The 18,208-nt window shown below is 39.5% G+C and overlaps 5 protein-coding genes across 5 annotated transcripts; 2 read left to right on the top strand and 3 right to left on the bottom strand.

The window, feature by feature from the left end:
* Nucleotides 1-648: 648 nt before the first annotated feature.
* Nucleotides 649-2,072, bottom strand: LOC6649681 (GTP-binding protein Rheb homolog). The gene is made up of 5 exons (XM_002072246.4): nt 1,940-2,072; nt 1,701-1,772; nt 1,304-1,511; nt 1,106-1,235; nt 649-1,041 (listed from the first exon to the last, which is right to left on the bottom strand). Exons 1-5 carry the CDS (start codon nt 1,986-1,988, stop codon nt 952-954), a joined length of 549 nt encoding a protein of 182 aa, XP_002072282.1. The 5' UTR covers nt 1,989-2,072; the 3' UTR covers nt 649-951.
* A 700-nt stretch (nt 2,073-2,772) lies between these two features.
* On the top strand, nt 2,773-5,445 carry LOC6649682 (TBC1 domain family member 5). Its single transcript, XM_002072247.4, has 6 exons — nt 2,773-3,619; nt 3,685-3,778; nt 3,929-4,098; nt 4,158-4,300; nt 4,359-4,741; nt 4,795-5,445. Exons 1-6 carry the CDS (start codon nt 2,892-2,894, stop codon nt 5,284-5,286), a joined length of 2,010 nt encoding a protein of 669 aa, XP_002072283.1. The 5' UTR covers nt 2,773-2,891; the 3' UTR covers nt 5,287-5,445.
* Nucleotides 5,446-5,557: 112 nt separating this feature from the next.
* On the bottom strand, nt 5,558-10,081 carry LOC6649683 (protein suppressor of variegation 3-7). The gene is made up of 5 exons (XM_023179831.2): nt 9,230-10,081; nt 8,604-9,161; nt 8,196-8,546; nt 7,236-8,135; nt 5,558-7,169 (listed from the first exon to the last, which is right to left on the bottom strand). The coding sequence occupies exons 1-5, from the start codon at nt 9,889-9,891 to the stop codon at nt 6,056-6,058; spliced, it is 3,585 nt and encodes a 1,194-aa protein (XP_023035599.1). The 5' UTR covers nt 9,892-10,081; the 3' UTR covers nt 5,558-6,055.
* A 412-nt stretch (nt 10,082-10,493) lies between these two features.
* Nucleotides 10,494-12,180, top strand: LOC6649684 (protein suppressor of variegation 3-7). The gene is made up of 2 exons (XM_002072249.4): nt 10,494-10,586; nt 10,648-12,180. The coding sequence occupies exons 1-2, from the start codon at nt 10,555-10,557 to the stop codon at nt 11,702-11,704; spliced, it is 1,089 nt and encodes a 362-aa protein (XP_002072285.1). The 5' UTR covers nt 10,494-10,554; the 3' UTR covers nt 11,705-12,180.
* Nucleotides 11,888-13,594, bottom strand: LOC6649685. The gene is made up of 3 exons (XM_002072250.4): nt 13,526-13,594; nt 12,405-12,580; nt 11,888-12,101 (listed from the first exon to the last, which is right to left on the bottom strand). The coding sequence occupies exons 2-3, from the start codon at nt 12,531-12,533 to the stop codon at nt 12,018-12,020; spliced, it is 213 nt and encodes a 70-aa protein (XP_002072286.1). The 5' UTR covers nt 12,534-12,580; nt 13,526-13,594; the 3' UTR covers nt 11,888-12,017.
* Between the last annotated feature and the right edge of the window lie 4,614 nt (nt 13,595-18,208).

Raw genomic sequence — 18,208 nt, forward strand, 5'->3', positions numbered from 1 at the left:
TGTTTTTATCTTGAAACTATACATTTTGTTTTTTTATTTAAGAATATTTCAGAAATTACAAGCTTAAGTCTTTTTAATATATTTTTGGTTGAATTAATTTATAAAGGGCTAACTTATAGTTAAATTATACGCTAGATAATTCGTATAGATGATTATAGACATATGAATATTTGAAACTGTGTAATATTGAAAAACGACACCAAAATATATATGTTGAATAACTCGTTTAAATATTCGATGGTACCATCGATAGTATCGATGGTTTTTTCCATCGATGGAAAAAATATCGAGTGGAGCAACCATCGATGGATTCCCAGCTCTACGACACATACTCCATTTAATTCTGATCTCCATTTTTAAATTAATGGATTGAAAACAAAAATAAAACTAGCCAAACACACATTTAGAGATGAATCAGCTGTTCTCAATAGGGATGATATCTTTTGCGAAATATTTATCGAAATTTACAAACCTATCGTTTTTAAATCTACCATTAAATTTTTTCCGTTAGAGCCATCACTTTTGAAAAGTACACATATTCGTTTTGAAAGAAATAAACAAACAAAAAAGTTAAATAAATAAATAAATTTCTTTTCTTTAAAAAAAATTCAATAATTTTTTATTTTATTTACTTGAATAATAAATTATATATAAAATTGAAACTAAAGCAAAGTGTACTCTTTCTTCTTTCGCAACATTTTAAGATTTGTAACTGATTTGTTTTGTGTTGAAAAAATATGCACTAACTTATATAAACCTGTTTGTGTTTTTTCATTTCTTTTATTATTTTTTTTTATGCTAAACCTCACATTGAAAAAGAACATAAGAAACTGCGTGATTGCTGGGCAATCACTGCTTAAGACCGACTAATTTGTGTGGGTTGCTTTTGGTTTTTTTGTTTGACTTAAAGTAATGGGGTTTAGTGTTTCCAACTTTCATTTTTATATTTTTTTATGATATAATGCAGCTGCTCTTCTCCTGGGGATTGCCATTTTCGTTTTCAATTAGCATTAGCAATTGTTGAAATATGTCGCCCACAGACTAATTAAATTGAAAATATTTATTATTGTAAATAGTTGTTGTGGAATTGGAAAATTTAAGTTACCTCATTTTGTTTGGCAGATGTTTCGAGAAATGCTGCTCGCCAGGATTCAGCCAGTTTTTTACCCTCCTCATGTGAAACTGTGCGCTCCTGATGTAAATCAGTTTTATTGCCTACCAACACTACAGGTACGCTGAAAAATATCAAGAAATTTATGCGTTTTTATAGTTTTGCAGTAATTTTTCTTCTCTTTTGACTTACTATTTCTTGCCCATAACATCCAAAAGTTTTTCGTAAATAATTTTAATCACTTCAAAAGATTTTTGACTTGTAATAGAATAAACTAAGACGTAACCATGAAAGTCCATGCTATATTGTACAGGGAATATACTATATTCATCTTGGCCAGCTGTATCGACCAGTTTTACTACATAATCCTGTAAATTAACGCGTGTGGCCTTGGTAAATGCTGAAAGTAGTAGAAAAAAATGATTCATTTAATAAAAAGCTACAAAACGTTATATTGATGATGATGCCATCATGATGCTGGTAGAAAACATCCCGTAGACGAACTATACAATGATAATTGTGGTTTAACAAATTACAAGGCTTTTTTGCCAAAGTTAAATTCAGATTTCAGTGAAAATTATTTTCTTACTATTTTCAATAGTCGGGTCATATGAGTCCACGAATTGTCCTTCAACGAATTGAATACTTAGCGATGATTTACCTAAAATAAAGCGTAATTATTATTATTATGTATTATTCGTCAGCTGTAGTTGTTGTTGCTGTTGTCAAAATACTACGCAATTACAGTACACAACAGCAACAGCAACAACAGCAATAGCAACATTCACACAGACAGATATCGAAATAAATAAAGCTGGAATAACTCACCGACTGAGCGGTAGCCCATCATCGCAATATTTCTTTCTTTTGGTGCCATTTTCTTCAATATCGATTTGAAGCAGTAAGTTTTTGATTTAACAAATTTTATTTGTTGCTTCTGATTTTCCTTTTTGCCACAATTGTTGTTGCTTCAAGCCAATATGTTTGTGTGTGTGTGGGCGTGTGTGTGAACTTATGTGTGTGTGTGTGGGTGGGTAAATTCTGATTTGAATTCCTGCTTGCTCAATATACTTGTTGCTATCACAGTAATTATAGATGCAATTGGTTGCAGTTTATTGCCTTTTAATTTGCGTTTTTAATTTAATTTTTTTTTCATTTATTTTAAATCCGTTTTAATCAGCGAAAACTTTTCGCCAGCGCCAGTCGAATTAGTCGAAGTAGTGTTGATTAACGTGATAACGGTCTTTGAAATAGTGCGACATGCATTACAAACATTTCTGTGTTATCGAACAGTGCCTCAAATGGACAGCGGACAGCAGGCGAACACTTCTCAATGTTAAATTATATATATTCAAAACTACTCTTCCAAATTCATATACATTAAATTGGAAATCTAGCCATATTGAATTATATTTATAAGTATATTTTTAACTACTGAAATAAAATGTCATGAATGACCAACCATTGCCTTAGCTCTGGATATATAAGCATAAGCAAAGAAAAAAGGCATCAGGTATCTTATTACTGTTTCACTTAGGCAGTGACAATTTCAAACTTTAATTTATTAATTTACAATTATTTAGTGACCTGACTAGTGAAAAGATAGTGGATAGTGCGATATTTAAATATTTACAATTGTGGCGCATCTCTATTATTGTTAGAGTAGTACCGCTATATATGGAATTTACTTGTAAATCGAAAGTATTTATACAAACAATCTCGCGTTTATGTTGTACTGATACTGATTGTATTTAGTGCACAACCAGCGGGAAGCCATGACATGACCGTGCGCGGAATTGAAGCTATCAAATTGTATATGCCGAGCTCCAAAGGCGACGTCACGACAAACGTACGCGAGGAGAGAGATCAGACTTTTGAACCTGTGGCTGAGGCTGTTGCAATGAACTCTGTGGAGCGCTATAGACAAGAATGGGAGCAATTGTTGAGCAATCTGGATGACAATCCAGAAAAGTTACGCCTTGCAGCCTTTAATGGCGATTTGAAGATGTCCAAATTCCGCAGCATCAACTGGGCGCTGCTGCTGCGGGTTCTGAATTCGGATCATCGTAGCTGGCACAGTCAGCGACTTCAACAACGAAGCAGATATGACAAATTTCGGATAGATTATGTGTGCAATCCCCATGAGCTGGCTGCATCCTATGATGATGATCCGCTGTCGCAGTCAACGAAAAGCATATGGAATCAATACTTTGGTGACCAGGAGCTATTCGCCGTTATACGGCAGGATGTGGTACGAACCTTTCCCGGTGTCGATTTCTTCCGCAAAGCCCTAATTCAGAATGCCATGACAAACATACTGTTCTACTATGCCCGGGAGCATCCTTACATGTGCTATCGCCAGGGTATGCATGAGATATTGGCCCCCATTATATTTGTAATCTACAGCGATCATCAGTCGCTGCTGCACTTCAGCGAGATTGCCAAGACTGATATAAATGCAACGTTGTTGACTGTGCTAGACCCTGCTTATCTGGAGGCAGACACCTAGTAAGTGACAATCAATCTATGAGCTTATCGCTGGACTTGATACAATGCCTCTTCTTTACTTTTAGCTCGATTTTTTCGCGACTTATGTCTTCGGTGGAATCATATTATCGCGTCTCCAATCCATTGTCAAACAAATCGGATAGTGAAACTCAGGGCGATGTGAGTGGTTAAATATTGACATATATATTTGTATGGGGAATAACCCCACAGATTATTTGTTTGAATTATTAATCTTTGTTATGATTCATTTAAAAATGTAAACTTTTGTCGGGTGGGTGGGCCACTTATCGCTGGACATTCATTTCACAGGGCTCGACATCTCCCTCATCGTCTTCTGACGACACAAGCAACGAGCAGCCATCTGAGGTGGAGGTTATCAGTCAGCTCAATTTCATTCGGGATAAAATACTTGCCAAACAGGATCAACACTTGCATCATTATCTACTTAAAAAGGAAATTCCCTTGCACTTATTCGGCATGTAAGTTGAAACTACAAATTATTCAAACTTTAAGTAAATCCAAAATTTCTTTTCAACAGACGATGGCTTCGTCTACTTTTTGGTCGTGAGTTTATGCTGCTGGATTTGCTTCTCCTTTGGGATGCCATTTTTGCAGATAGTGATCGGTTTGACTTACCCAACTATATACTAGTGGCTATGCTAGTGCATATACGTGATAAATGTGGGTAAAACCAACTATACAACTTGGAAATCAAATGATTCATATTTAAATATTGCAGTGCTTTTAAGTGATTATACAACATCAATGACTTATTTAATGCGTTATCCTGGCAATGTGGATGTCAATATGGTGCTCCGCCATGCTCTTAATATGCTGAATCCCAAACAGTTTGATTATCCAGCCAATGCCTTTACCTGCGTGTCATTCGCCGATAGCGTGCCATCCAGTGGGTCACCATCATCATTGCCGACACAGTCCCAGCCAACTAAAATGCAGCCCCGCGAGCGCACTAACTCGGAAACGACGACTTCAAGTGCCGCCAGCAGCAGCCAAATAGATCGCCAAATAACCTACATGCAGACACGAAATGCCGCTGATGCCTCGGCATTGGCCAAACTGCAAGATGCCCATCGCGTAGCCATGGATGGTTACCTTGATGATGTAAGTACTTATCATTTATTATCTCAGCATATATATTTTAATACTTGCAACAGAGTCCTGAGCTACTTCGATTGGAACTGAAGAATGCGCAGACAGTTATTAAAATTGCACGGAATAAGCTGCAAAACTATTTGGGTACTGTGCGCCAGCATGTGGCCAAAAAGAGTAATGAAGAACTAAATCGTACTCTAGATAACATCGAGGAATTGTGCAGTTTTCTTGACGTTAAATTCATGTTTCCGTTGCACACGCGTTCGGCACCAATTGATCAGGCGCTGGAGGCCAACGAGCAAAGGCAACAGACACCCAAGATGTTGGCATCAGATAAAACACAGAAATCCCTTAGCATGCCCACGGGACAAGCAGTTTCTAGTGGCAGCGGAACTTATGAGATGCCCGAGAATGCCTTTATGAACAGCTCAACTCGTCGTCTGCTCGGCGATAGGCGAGAGATTGAATTGTCAACCATTACAAGCGATGAGAAACCTGGAATGGTGCTCCAAAATGGTTTACCTGCGGCAGAGCCGCAACAACGACCTCAATGATTATAATCACCCAATTGTATCGACTGAACACGAATATTTTTGTAGCTTAAGTTGTGGATTCTCCACTAAGTGGGGCTAAAATACCCAATAATGAAATCCAATTAATTAATCAGTTTTTGAAGTGCTGGAATATATATCATATTTGTATTTATAACTAAACATATGTGTTTGTGTGTGTGTGTGTGTGTGTGTGTGTACTATTCATATGCAGAGGATAATAGAGGATATCTCCTCAATTACATCATTACAAAGATTCATTACATGACATGAATTCATAAGAGAACAAAAATGGGTTTATTTCAAAAGAAATTTTGAAATATTTCCTTTTAACAACAACCTTATGCAATCTATTTTGGGGACAGGTGTTAAATATCTCTGGATTAATGTGATTAGTTTTGGGTTTCAAGATAACATGCTAAATGGCAGGCAAATTTGCTGACAATATATTTGCATAATGAATGAAGAAAACTAATCGAACCTAAGATTAACAATGTAGCTTGTTATAAGCGCAAGAATAGAACTTAAAAATTTTCAATTTAACAGTTCATTTGGAAATTGAATTGTTATAATACTAATTATTTAATCTAAACGGTTAAAAAGAGTTGGGAAAGAAAAAAAAAAACTCGGTCATCCATATTACCTAATATATACTCCATTTTCCATTTTCTTTTTTTAATGTAAGACACTGGAGAGGAGGAAAAAAAAATTATATGCTATGCTTAGTTTAAACCCCAAATCGGGAAACTTTAGTCATTTGACTGTTTCAATTTCAACGGCCGCTAGGATGTATTCTTTGTTGATTTAAATTCGGAGTCCTCGGATATGGGGCCTGATGTTGCTGGGATACTCCCGATGTGCCTCCATTTGTCAATAGTGTGGGATTGCCACCGCTGAGGCGGACCATAAGAGTACTAGGTTTTGGCATTGGGGACATTTTGGCTACGTTGCCATTGCTAACACGGAAATTACGAAGGAACGATGGGTTGGCACTGTTGTTAGGCTCGTTGTTATTGGATTTGCTTGGAGAGATCCCGTTGCTACGATTTCCCATAGTCAGCTTGTCGAGGGGAACACAACGCACTGCATCCTGGGTGGCACCATCGGCACGAACTTTGGTCACCTGAACGGTGTTGCTTAGACAGCGAAAACTTCCAGGAGACTGCGCCTCCTTAGAACCCCTATTCAAGACGGAATGATGTGGCAGTAGAGGCGATGATATTATTTTGTTGCCTTTAGGTGGAACACTTTCGCGTTGCTGTCGCGACGTTATACTAATCTCTGGCAACTCTGTCGTTGTCACAAACGGTTTGGGATTCAGATTATTGCCGTTTGTGCTGTTGACTATTACTGGCTCATCACTTAACTCCTCATCTTCAGCTGCTTCCGAGCAACTGATCGTGTCCGGTGATCGAGGTGTTTCATTTACAGGTGGTGTCTCCATTGGTGGATTCGGATTAGTAGGCGAAGACTGTGGAGGTTGTGGTATGGGTGCTTTACGTTGCATGGCCTCCACTTCTAGATCACAAACAATTTGCATAATTTTTGCTTTACCCTTGGCTGCCAGGTCGGATGGCAAGTCTTTCATGGTGGCCGATATACTATCCAGAAAGAGATCCATAACGTGCCGTGGTTCGGTGTTTACGGATTCGGTATTCTTTGGTTGAGGCGTTGCACCTGACTCTGATGGTACTTGATCCCGCTCCAAAGTTCGTAGGCGTGTTACAATATCAAAGGACGAACAAATCATATCCTTGGCCAAGTCCAACTGGTTTCGATCATCTTGTCGCTTACCGACAGAGTCACGGAGCGCACGAATAATGCGACGCATTTCATTCGAACGACGCGATCGTTTCTGTGGGGGTTCCACAGTGCTGCTATCGGATCTAAAGAGGCAATATAAGAGTCAATGAGACATATATATACATATATAAATTTGTTGATAAACATACTTTTGGCTAAGATCATCGTCAGAGTCATGCTCACGCTCACGGGACGTGGTTGGTGCTTCCTGATTCGGTTGCTGTTGCTGCTGAGTTTCAGCCTCTGCCTCTGGTGCTGTCGTGTTGGACACGTTGTTGGATTTAAGACGCTCCAGATTCTCAGAATGCTTACGGGATGCATCGTGCTGTCGCAAATAGAACACTTTAATGGGCAGTCGCGTCTCACAGATGCGGCAATGGCAGTAGTTCTCCTCGGTGGCATCTGGTTCCAGCCAGTCATATTTATCCTGCAGCTCCTGCATAGCCGCCTTGTGCTTAGCCTCGCCGGCACTTAGTGTTGACGCTGTCGATTCTTCTGCATTCCCGCTCTGTACGGCTATACGTTTGCGCTCAAGACGCAGTCGTATGTGCTTGGAAGTGCGCTGATGTTTCGAGGCAAACTTATAGCTGGGCAGAAAGACGGATACCTCGCAGAGTTTGCACCACCCATAGTTCGGACGCTCCTCGTTCCTTTTATACGAGAGCCAAGGATATCGATCCTTCCAGATCATAACTTTTCCCCTCATCGTAGGAGGCAGTGGCTTAACCATCTGAGCAGGATTCAACGGTTTTTGCTCAGTCGATGAATCCGGCTTCTCGGTGTTGTCCTCCTCAACATCGTCCATCTTCTCCTGTTGGATAATCTGTTCGTTACGCAGACGACGCAATTCCACTTGACGTGCGTATTTTCGTTTATGAAACTGCTTCACCAGGAGCTTATGTCGTTCACTATATTCATGACGAGCCTTGTCCGATTCGTTCCGGAAGCGCACACGACAAAATTTGCATAGCTGCACTTTGCGATCCTTCGACAAGCCCAACCAAGAGTAATGGCGCACTGTTTGCTTGATTTTGCCATGTCCACGGCGTCTATAAGTTTAATAATTCTCTTCAAAAGACGATCCAAATAGGAAAATATTTCGCCCTTACCTTGTATTCTTGCGTGACATGGATGCCCCGTCATCATCATCGTCTTCATCGTCATCATCTTCGTCACGATCATCGTTGTCACCGCTGTCGTCGCTTTCAGTTTGAGCCCGCTGTTCCGCTTCTGGAATCTCTTTGGCCGTGTCCTCAGCAGCAGCACCTTCGTTGGCTCCTGTGCCCATAGCAGCCAAATGTTTCTCTGAATTTTCATGCACCTTGCGCTTGATTTCCGAGTGGCCGTACATAAAGCGCTTGCAGCAGAAGGTACAATACGCCAAACTTGAGTCTTCAGGATCGGGGACCATCCAGGGATGTGCCGTCTTATACGGAGCCCAAATTCCATATTTATCTGGTCTAGAGAGAAAGAGAAAAGTTACACCAAGTCAGGAATCGGAAGGGAGGGATACTTACTGATCCTTTTGATTATAGCCCTCGAGATTACTCAAATGTCCCTTAGTCTTGCAGTGGCGCAAGAAACTGGTAATGACCATACGGATATTGCAAAGTGTGCAGCGGCATTGCTGATACTTTGTGCCCGGTATAAACTCACACCAAGCGCTCGGGTCACTTCCAGCCTCCATTTCGCCATCGGCAATGCTAACCACCGGTCCGTTCGACACATTGGTCTCCTGACTAGGCTGGGATATCTCGTCACATGATGTGCTGGCCGAGCGCTTACGCTTCCGTGTGGACTTCTCTTGACCCTGCTGACGTTGGTTATGTTGATGGGCCTTGCTGGCCTCATGGCGCTTGCGTAGATAAACAAACTCCACATTCATGGAGACATTACAGACTTTGCAAAAACCGATTGTCCCCTGAGGTTCGTGGCGCTTCAGCCAGTCATGCTCTTGCAGCCAGCGTTCCCAGTTGAAATTATTAAATGCATCCACTTCGCTTAAACGTTTCTTCTTCATGGCAACGACATAGCTGTGTGTCCCGAATTCGTGCTTGACTTCGTCATCATCGGTGCTAATTGAAGGAACAAAAAAAGAGTTGAATTAAGCGCTATCAATATTCATCTTTTGGTCTTCACTTACGTTTCATTCTTCTTGGCCTCCATTTGCTTAAAGGCCAAGTAGTTCTTCTCCCTCTCCTGGTGATACATGCACAAGTTGTGCTGTTTGATAAACTTTGTCTGCTTGTTCACACTAAGAGTCGTATTACAGTATAGACAATAGGCGTAAATGCCATCGGTTTCGTCATGGAGCAGCCACGGCCAGCGTTTCATCCAAATAAGCCAGCGTGAGAACTCACTCTGTTTGCGGGACTTTAAGCTGATGCCGCTGCTGCCATCATCAGCGCTCACATCGTCGTCGTCGTCCTGACTATCGTTCTCCGGATTGGAGTCTAGGCGTGACAGCAAGCCCATGGGATCGTGGTAAGGGTTGCACTCGCCCTCATCCTCGCTGGGCTCTACTTTGGCCGACATGGTTTCCTCCATTAGAGGATCCAGTGACTTGTCAGCAGACTTCCCATTCAGGGACGACTCAAGCTCGGCTAGCATGATGGACACATTGTTGTTATCCACATCTTCGCCGGAATCTTCGTCCACTTCAATGGTCACGCTTGGCTCTTCACAGACTGTCACGGCTCCCTCCACATCCATGATTTTTAGCTCGTGTTCTTGAATCGTTTTTGACGCCATTTTGTTGCCGGCATCGGGAAGATTTTGAGACGCGGTTATTCTTCCAGTTTGCATTTTTTGTGTCTGATCGTTCGTCGTCACTTTCACTTGAGAAACTCTGTTCTGATCAATCCCAGAGTCCCTTTTTCGGTTTGCTGATTTCCATATAACTTAAATCTCAAAGCCACAATATTTCAGTCGAAGTGAAACTTTTTTTTTTCGCAAATTCAGGGACGACTACTATATATAGGGATGTAACAAGCTGCTCGTGTGAGACATGGATGTCGATAAATTGTTACGAATTGAGAGGGATTTTAAGCTATACACAAAATCTATTTTAGATCGCAAAACTTCTGAGTTGTATATGGAAAATTAAAGACAATCCAATCTCCACTAAAAGTGATAATTAATCGTTTACAACCCTTTTGAAAATAAATATTCAAATAAAGCACGCTGTGTATTTTACATTTAAGGTTGGAAAAGTTGGAGGTTCCAAATGCAATTTAAATTTCTTGGAAAATAATTGGCAAGTTTTTTCTAGACTATCCCTTAATTTTTCGACTATATAATTACGGATTAGAATTCAAAGTTTTATTTTTAAAGATATTAGCCAGATTCTGTTTGTCGATAGTGCCACCACTAAAAAACTATCGAACGTAAAATCGATAACGATATCGTAGAGTCGCGTCCTTTTACTGCGTGCCAATTGTTTATATTTTGTAAGAAAAAAGTTAAAAAATGTCAAATTTAAGATTAACTCAGGAAAGACTGTAAGTTCTATTAACTATTCGATTGGAGTAAATTTTAATCAGCATTGACTATTTATTTTAGTGATGCTTTACGCTCAGAGTACCGGCCACGGAGGCCTTGCGCCCAGCTCAAGTATCCAAGACCCAAAACAAAGCCAGAATACCAATCAATATATCCATGGCTCGTGCCGGACGAGACCGATCCTCATTTTGTATTCTGTGCTGTATGCGAATGCAGGCTGAGTGCTAAGCGCTCGGATCTGGGCAAACATGAGGGCAGCATGAAACACTCTGAGAATGCCCAGAGAAAAGCCAAAATGAAGCAGGCTAAAAGGCAATGGAATTACAATGATGATGATGAGGCTATGTTGCCCTTTGAAGCCACGAACAATGAGAACGACGACGACGAGGATGATGAAGAAGAAGAGTCAGCTGAGGCGGATGGTGATGAGGCTGATCCTCCAGCAGACGAAGACGATGACGGTGAAGGGGAGCCGCCACTAAAACAGCAAAGGCGTGATTCGGAGTCAGACTCACAACATTCCGGCATGTTGGACTATCTGCCACTTCACGTGTCAATTAATGAAATGCCGCATTGCCAGCTGTCAGGAACTGGGGTAATCCCACCGCCGCCTTCGACAACGCCATGCCGTATTACCATAAAGAAGATAGCCGCTCCATTGGCAAAGATGGCCAGCACAGCGGCTGAAGGAGCAGCAGCATCTGCAGCGTCAATACCAATAGCTGGGCAGTCGAATGAGATCAGCTCAAAGGCGACTATAACGCCCATAGCATCCACCGTCACTTCTTTTACCACAAGTCCGCGTCAACCAGAAACGTGTGCATCTCGGCAATTGACAGTGCCCTACCAATACCAGTCACAGCAGCGCGGGTCTCTTGAACTCTTTTTCGATAGCATTTGCGCTACAGTCAAATCCCTTCCTCCAAAGCTGGCTACGGAGGGTAAAATACGCGTAATGCAACTAATTGGTGAGCTGGAGTTGCGCGCTATCAGCGAGCAGGAGGAAACCCCTGGCGGCCCCCCTGCCCTAGATCTCTTAGCTTCTGCTGCTGCCGGAGCTCCCGATGGACCTGGCTCTAGTCAGCAGATTGCCACGGTGGCTTCCACTACAAAGTGACGTGGAGCATCGCCGTCCTCCTGATTGCACTCTGGAACCAGTTCAAAACGTTGCTCATGCCCTTGACAGAAGGAACGGGATGGCTGTAATCCGGTCACGCCTCTGGAACACCTCAATAAAGTGGCTGGCGATTCGTCAATGTCTAGGCTAACATTACATTAGCGATTGATTAAGAAAAGACCATTTTTAAAAATAACAATTAATTACACTTTATCATTTAAAAAAAGAAGGCTGCTGACAAGTTAGAAATACATATAAATTATGATGCGCTTATGTGTAAAAAGAAGTGTGAGCATAGATTGATTTATGAGACCTAAAAGGCCGGTTTTCCCTCCAGCATAGCCTTGCCGCAATAGAATGGGAACTGCACGCCCTGAAGTAATATATCTGCAATGCCCTAAATAAAATGAAATGTTAAAAGTTGTGATTAGAAAAATTCAACTAAAAACAGAACGAACATTTCACATGGATATTTATATAGTATATAGTTTAGATATCACAGTGTAAGCCCATTTACTTGGCGTAGGAATTCCGTTGCCGGATGGAAACGTTTGATAAGCGACACAATGAATAATTGCTTAAAAATCTACAGTTGCCGCGATAGTGATAGTGGCCAACACCTCCCCCACCCCACCCATTTGTACGCAAGAATTATGGGTATACACGAATGATGACATCATTGACTTGATATAACACTTACTTGTAAGGCGGGAATGCACGAGGCGAATGCATACACCCAGATGTAGAAGAAGGCACAGAAGAATGCCACAAAGAACGAAACGAACCAGAAGACCAAAAGCCAGAAGATAAACCACAATGGATTTGCCATAATTGTTAGTGTGTGGGGGTTATGTTTTGTTTAAATGCAATTCGTTTCTGAAAGATAAGAAATGAAAGGGAATCTTTTACAAACACTTGAGTGGAGATTATGCGATAGTCACAGAGACTAATGAAATGAATGAGATTATTTCTTTGAGAACATAATTAAATTAGTTGTTCTCAATTCGGCACTTCAAAAAGAGTGAATTACACGAAAAAGTATGAGCAATTATTCATATTCTGGCCTATCTGATTCTTATCTATCAATAAATGGGGTTTCCAAATGAGTAAGCCGTGTTGAGTTTGTCTGACATCTAATTTTTTATTTTAGCAAGATTTTCATTGATTTTAATGATAAATAGAAAATGTCCTCAATTTATATATATAAATGTGCAAAGTCAAACAACTAAATTGCATTCAAATGCTTACTATAAATGTCTATATATATTCTATATATAAATGTTTTCATTCACTGTGTATAAACATGCATTTCACTTTTCGTTTCTGACTTTGAAATGTTTGACGTGACAAACATACATACATATATCTGACCGATTTGGGTTTGTTTTCGAAATTGCTTATCGCATTGCCTTGCCCCCTGCCCAAAGAAGGAAAACTTTCAATTGAAAAAGGCCCCGCTTATTTTCTGACTGACTAATGTTTGTTTTAATTAAACATTAAATTGTTTCACATAAACAAGTGTCGTCATTATGCAAATTTCAATTTGTAGTATGTATATAGAATATTTAAATTTATTGGGTGTGTCTATGATACCATCAGGTTTAGGTCATTGCATTTAAAGACCCATCTAATATCAAAACATGTTATAAAACCGGTTTAATGCATCTTTCAACGATTTGTTTAATTAGAATAACAAAGATTTAGTTCCTGTGGTTAGGTCAATTAATCTTATTAGGCTAAACAATGCTTCAAATTTATAAATCAATTACCAACTTACGCCCACGTACAGCCAAAGAAACCAAATCAAGTAAACAAACTCACCTGCAAATGCTATTTGATTTTTCAGACAAGACCGATTCCGATCGCACAACTTTTGAATTTCGAAGCAAAAACAACAATGATATTCGCCCAACCATACAGAGGAATTTCGCCCTGTCGGAGTTAACAGACAGTGATGTCATTTTTTTTTGAGCAAAAAAAGGTGGAACAGCGAAAAAAAAAGCTGAAAAAAGCTGCTTTCAAGAAAAAAAAGTTGAAAAAAAGTGGATTTAATTTTATATACATATACCATACATTCGGTATGTTTATTAAACATAAATGATATTGTTTTTTACATTATATTAGGCAAATCGTCAATGGACTCCTCTTCTTAATTATATATGTACATTTTGTACGATGTAGTTTTATTTTCGACGCAGAGCTGCTGTCATCAAACTTTTTGATACAAATATTACTTAAATGATCAACGGAGGTGATTGCACAATGTTGGGCCGCAAATAGGCAAAGCGCTGCCTCCTGCTCAATTGTTCTTGACGGCAATTCAACCAGAAAGGGTATTTTGTTCTGCTGCAGATGGCCCTCCATTGATGCAGCATGCTTTTTGGTAGCACCATGTGCATGCAAATCACTTAGTTTGGCTGTAATGGTGCATTTGCAATAACTGCAATATGCCCGTGTGGCGTCGGTTGGGTCCTTCCTGAGCCAAGCCTTAAATTCTGCAGCCCGCAGCCAAACATCTCCCACTTTTTGCTTATAATTTTCTTTGGGCATTGCAATTTACAAATGATTTTACGCAGTCGAATTTCACAATATTAAAGATGGAAGACGCGCCAATATCGGTATGAATTTTTAAGAGGAGCTTATTCGATAAAAGTAAATATCGTGTTTTTCACACAATTAGTTTGAGCGAATTAAGGAAAAAGAAGAAGAGATGATCGGCGAATTGCTTTTGCTAAAGAAAAATTTTTTTTTACCGAGGTACCCTTACATTTATGCATTTTTTTCGAAAACGTTACGCTATTGGGTATTGAGGCTTTCCCAACCCACTCTAGAAAGTCCTTCAAGGATTCTGGCATTCAATCTTCATTGAGCCGTGTTGTTTGAAGCTAGTTTTTGCCCGTTGAAATCTATCTATTTTTTGGCACATTTTGTATGGGGAAAATCGTGGTTGGTTCATAAAAATGCAATTTTCTCGAAAACTGTATGAAACCACATAATGAAACTTGGTGGGGATATAGATGAATAACTGAGGGATAATCTGGCATTTAATCTTCATTGAGCCATGTTTTTGGAAAGGATATACACGAAAGCGAAAAAAGGACTTTTTCGAGGAGAAATTGTCAATACATGGAATGCTCAAAAACCCCCAAAACTGAATTAAAACGAAAATTTCATATATTTTTTATAATTTAAGGCTTTATTTGTTTAAAAAACGTTAATAAATAGCTGAAAAATTAAAACATAAAAATACAAAAAAATTAACAGAGGGTTAACAGAGGACCGTCGCTAACTCGAGTTTAACAGTGTCGGTAACTTGACGGACATTCAGAATTAACAGAGTGTGGCTGTTGGAAGCGGGGCGAATTCAAGTTTCACATCTATGGTTACGAACCCGGCGAAATCGATAACCACCCACCATTTAACCAAATGCGCGGGCTGGATTTTTGAGCTTTCTCTTTTCGCTGATTGCGTTGCTTTGCGCCTCCTATCGAGGTATTTTCTTGTCCTCTTTCGTTTACTTTCTTATTCTAGCTCTTTGCCAGCAATCTCTGCATTCTGTCGTGAGTGGTCGTCGCTGTTTGGACGGCTTTCTGTAGGTCTTGGCAATTTCTAAATATACCTGTACATTGTTTTTTTTTTATAACTGGCGGTTACTTTTAAAATATATAAAAATTACAAAAAATAACAATAGAAATAAAATTTAATAAAATTATTAATACTCGAAATATTAAATTTGTAAACATTGATAAATGATAAGAAAAGAAAAAATATGTAGCATATATTGCGGCATAAAAACAGCTGCAGCAGTAAGCGTGTATGTGTGTGTGTGTGTGAGTGTTTGTATGCCTAAGTGTGTGTCCGTGTGCAGAAGAGAGCTATTGCCTTTGTATGGGTGAGTGTTTGTAACACTTACAACAACATCCGCACAACGTGCGATCGATTTTTGGGGTCCTCACAGTGGGGCATATTCTGATGGGGAATTCTAATATTAGTCTAAACCAGGACCGACTAAATATTAATTAGCGGAAATTTTGATCTTTCGATCTTTTTACGGTTATTACGACTTGAGATCAGATGTCTGAACACATACGCCACTTCAGTTGTCATTCGTTGATATAATATTCCTTTATAATATCCCATAAAATTGTTGCCCAATAAATTGGCCCGGCCCCAAAACTGCTTAACAAATAAATAAACAAACTGCCACTCGAGATAATGAAATTTTCGTTAAGCATACAAACAACAAACGCCGCAAAAAATATCGAGAGTCGAGCAAAAAATACAACAACAATAAAAAAAAAGGCAAAATATACAAAGAGAGCGGATGCGGCTTGCGTGTATAACAGTGGCCCATAGCTTCAGAGAGAGAGAGAGAGCGGCAGATTAATGTCGAGAGAGAGAGAGAAAGAGAATATATACATAGAGATGGCTGCGAGAGAAAAGTTTTAGCACAGTAACGGTAAACGACCACCATGTTTAACAGCCATGAAAGATGACCACCAGTCGCAGTTCCCGCTATTTTAGCTGCCAACGCAAGAGCGAGAGCGACTGAGAGAGAGAGAGAAAGGACCAAACGAATTCCGAACTCTTGGCTCCTTTGCCCCATCCGTGTGCCATAGCGTCTCGTCGAACGGTTTAAAGTACGCAATGCGATGGCATTTCGGTTCAGTTTAGCTAGAGACATCGTCGTGTTTTGTATGGAAGAGCTCTGAGATAACACACAGACCCCAAAGCCACCCAAACACGCTTGCCAAAAAAAAAAAAAAAGACTTAACGGCAAAATTCACAGTGCGCAAAAAAAAGATAAAAAAAAAGGAACACTAGTAAAATTCTAATTCAAACGCACACACACTTATAGACACTTGGGCAAGAATTCCTTCTGTGTCTGCCTTGGTGATATGTGAAATGTTGTTGTGCAAAAAAAAAAAACCAATATAATCATAACTTAAAAAAAAACATACGCAAAAAAATTCAATATATATAATTTTTCTCACAGCAAGAAACTAAAAGAAAAAAAATATAATTTTTATAATATACAGTGACATGTAGTAAAGAATAAGAAGAAGAAAAGGAAATAATCACAGAGAATTTTACTTGTCTTGCAGCGCACAAAAGGCACAAAAAGGTGAGTGAAAAATGTTTACGATTACTAAGGGATTCCATTAACCATTGTCCTGTATCTTCCATACATACATACATATATCCTTTTGTTGTTGTTTCTGTCATTTATATTTTTTGCTCGATTTTTGCATTTAACGATTTTTGATGAGCTCCGTGATCTGTAAAGTCTTTAACAAATTTTTGGGGCACGCACACAAACAAACAAACCATCTAAATATTTTCATGGGAGTAAGAGAAAGTGTCTCATAATTCGATGCTTTACATATTCCTCTTTACATACATACATATATATGTTTATATGTACATATGTATATGGGTATATTGGTATAGGTATTGGTGGTTCATCGAATGGCGTTCTCGTGTGCCCGTTGCTCAGGCTTACATCGTGGGGCTGCCTCAATGTCTGCCTCCTTGTCCTACCTGAGAGCGAAAGCGACAGCCTAATTTTTGTTGGTGTTTTATTTTTTTGTAGGGCACGTAGGCTCCATAACTTCCGCTCGGTCGGCTCACGCGCACACCTGTACCCACTCTCATACATTTGAATACATATACGCGTATACATATTTATTCACACACACATACACACTCTGGAATATATATATATGTACCTTTTTGGCAACTCATACTATTTGGTCGCCTGAGATGGGAGGGGGGGCACATTTAAAATTCTGATGAAAAGACACTTTTTATTTGGAACACAAATATTGTGTTGTATTCTTTCTTTTCTTTTCATCTGTTTTCTGGCATCTGATTTTTATTCCGATTCCTCTGGCTTTAGTTTGTTTAAAAAGAATATGCTCACATAGTTTTCCAGCAGTAGCCACACACACATAGAAATGAGACACATACATATACAACAAATGCACATATATTCAGCTTAATTCAACTGTCGATTTATCACACTTAACCCCATACATGATCATACCCATAGATAGGCATATGGTTCCACTTACTCATAGAGTGTGCTCTGGGCATCATCGTCATCATCATCATCATCATCATCATTATCATCATCGTCGTCAGCAGCAGCGGTAGAGATGTGTATCAACTGCCAACAGCTTATTAGACACAAATGCTGATTAGTTGCCCAGATTCATGCGATTGCGTGTCGGATTCATTTTGATACATATTGTTTCTGTTCTAGTCGGTGCCAGCAGCTTCAATGATGATGGGGGCCTTATTTACATGCCTAGACACAGACTGATTTATCCAATAGAGAGATTGACATACTCATAAACACACACACAGACACACATAGAAACACTCATACATAGATATTATCTATTATATTTGTATGTACACGATTTTGTTGGATTTTTGTTCGGCTTGTTTTTATGGGATACCTGGCTTATATCTTTTTATGTGAAGTGCATTTTAAATTGA

The sequence above is a fragment of the Drosophila willistoni genome, chromosome 3R (genome assembly GCF_018902025.1).
Source record: "Drosophila willistoni isolate 14030-0811.24 chromosome 3R, UCI_dwil_1.1, whole genome shotgun sequence".
In the NCBI taxonomy this organism is placed as follows: Eukaryota; Metazoa; Arthropoda; class Insecta; order Diptera; family Drosophilidae; genus Drosophila; species Drosophila willistoni.

What these genes read in the sequence shown, in the direction of transcription:
- LOC6649682 (XM_002072247.4), top strand. Translation starts at nt 2,892, where the DNA reads ATGACCGTGCGCGGAATTGAAGCTATCAAATTGTATATGCCGAGCTCC. An exon ending in TATCTGGAGGCAGACACCTA is followed by an intron (nt 3,620 to 3,684) that starts GTAAGTGACAAT and finishes CTTTACTTTTAG; the next exon opens with CTCGATTTTTTCGCGACTTA. An exon ending in TGGATGGTTACCTTGATGAT is followed by an intron (nt 4,742 to 4,794) that starts GTAAGTACTTAT and finishes TACTTGCAACAG; the next exon opens with AGTCCTGAGCTACTTCGATT.
- LOC6649684 (XM_002072249.4), top strand. Translation starts at nt 10,555, where the DNA reads ATGTCAAATTTAAGATTAACTCAGGAAAGACT. An exon ending in AGATTAACTCAGGAAAGACT is followed by an intron (nt 10,587 to 10,647) that starts GTAAGTTCTATT and finishes TATTTATTTTAG; the next exon opens with TGATGCTTTACGCTCAGAGT.
- LOC6649683 (XM_023179831.2), bottom strand. Translation starts at nt 9,891, where the DNA reads ATGCAAACTGGAAGAATAACCGCGTCTCAAAATCTTCCCGATGCCGGC. An exon ending in ATGTCACGCAAGAATACAAG is followed by an intron (nt 8,136 to 8,195) that starts GTAAGGGCGAAA and finishes TTAAACTTATAG; the next exon opens with ACGCCGTGGACATGGCAAAA. An exon ending in GACGATGATCTTAGCCAAAA is followed by an intron (nt 7,170 to 7,235) that starts GTATGTTTATCA and finishes TTGCCTCTTTAG; the next exon opens with ATCCGATAGCAGCACTGTGG.
- LOC6649681 (XM_002072246.4), bottom strand. Translation starts at nt 1,988, where the DNA reads ATGGCACCAAAAGAAAGAAATATTGCGATGATGGGCTACCGCTCAGTC. An exon ending in GATGTTATGGGCAAGAAATA is followed by an intron (nt 1,236 to 1,303) that starts GTAAGTCAAAAG and finishes GATATTTTTCAG; the next exon opens with CGTACCTGTAGTGTTGGTAG. An exon ending in CATCTGCCAAACAAAATGAG is followed by an intron (nt 1,042 to 1,105) that starts GTAACTTAAATT and finishes CAATTTAATTAG; the next exon opens with TCTGTGGGCGACATATTTCA.
- LOC6649685 (XM_002072250.4), bottom strand. Translation starts at nt 12,533, where the DNA reads ATGGCAAATCCATTGTGGTTTATCTTCTGGCTTTTGGTCTTCTGGTTC. An exon ending in CGTGCATTCCCGCCTTACAA is followed by an intron (nt 12,102 to 12,404) that starts GTAAGTGTTATA and finishes CATTTTATTTAG; the next exon opens with GGCATTGCAGATATATTACT.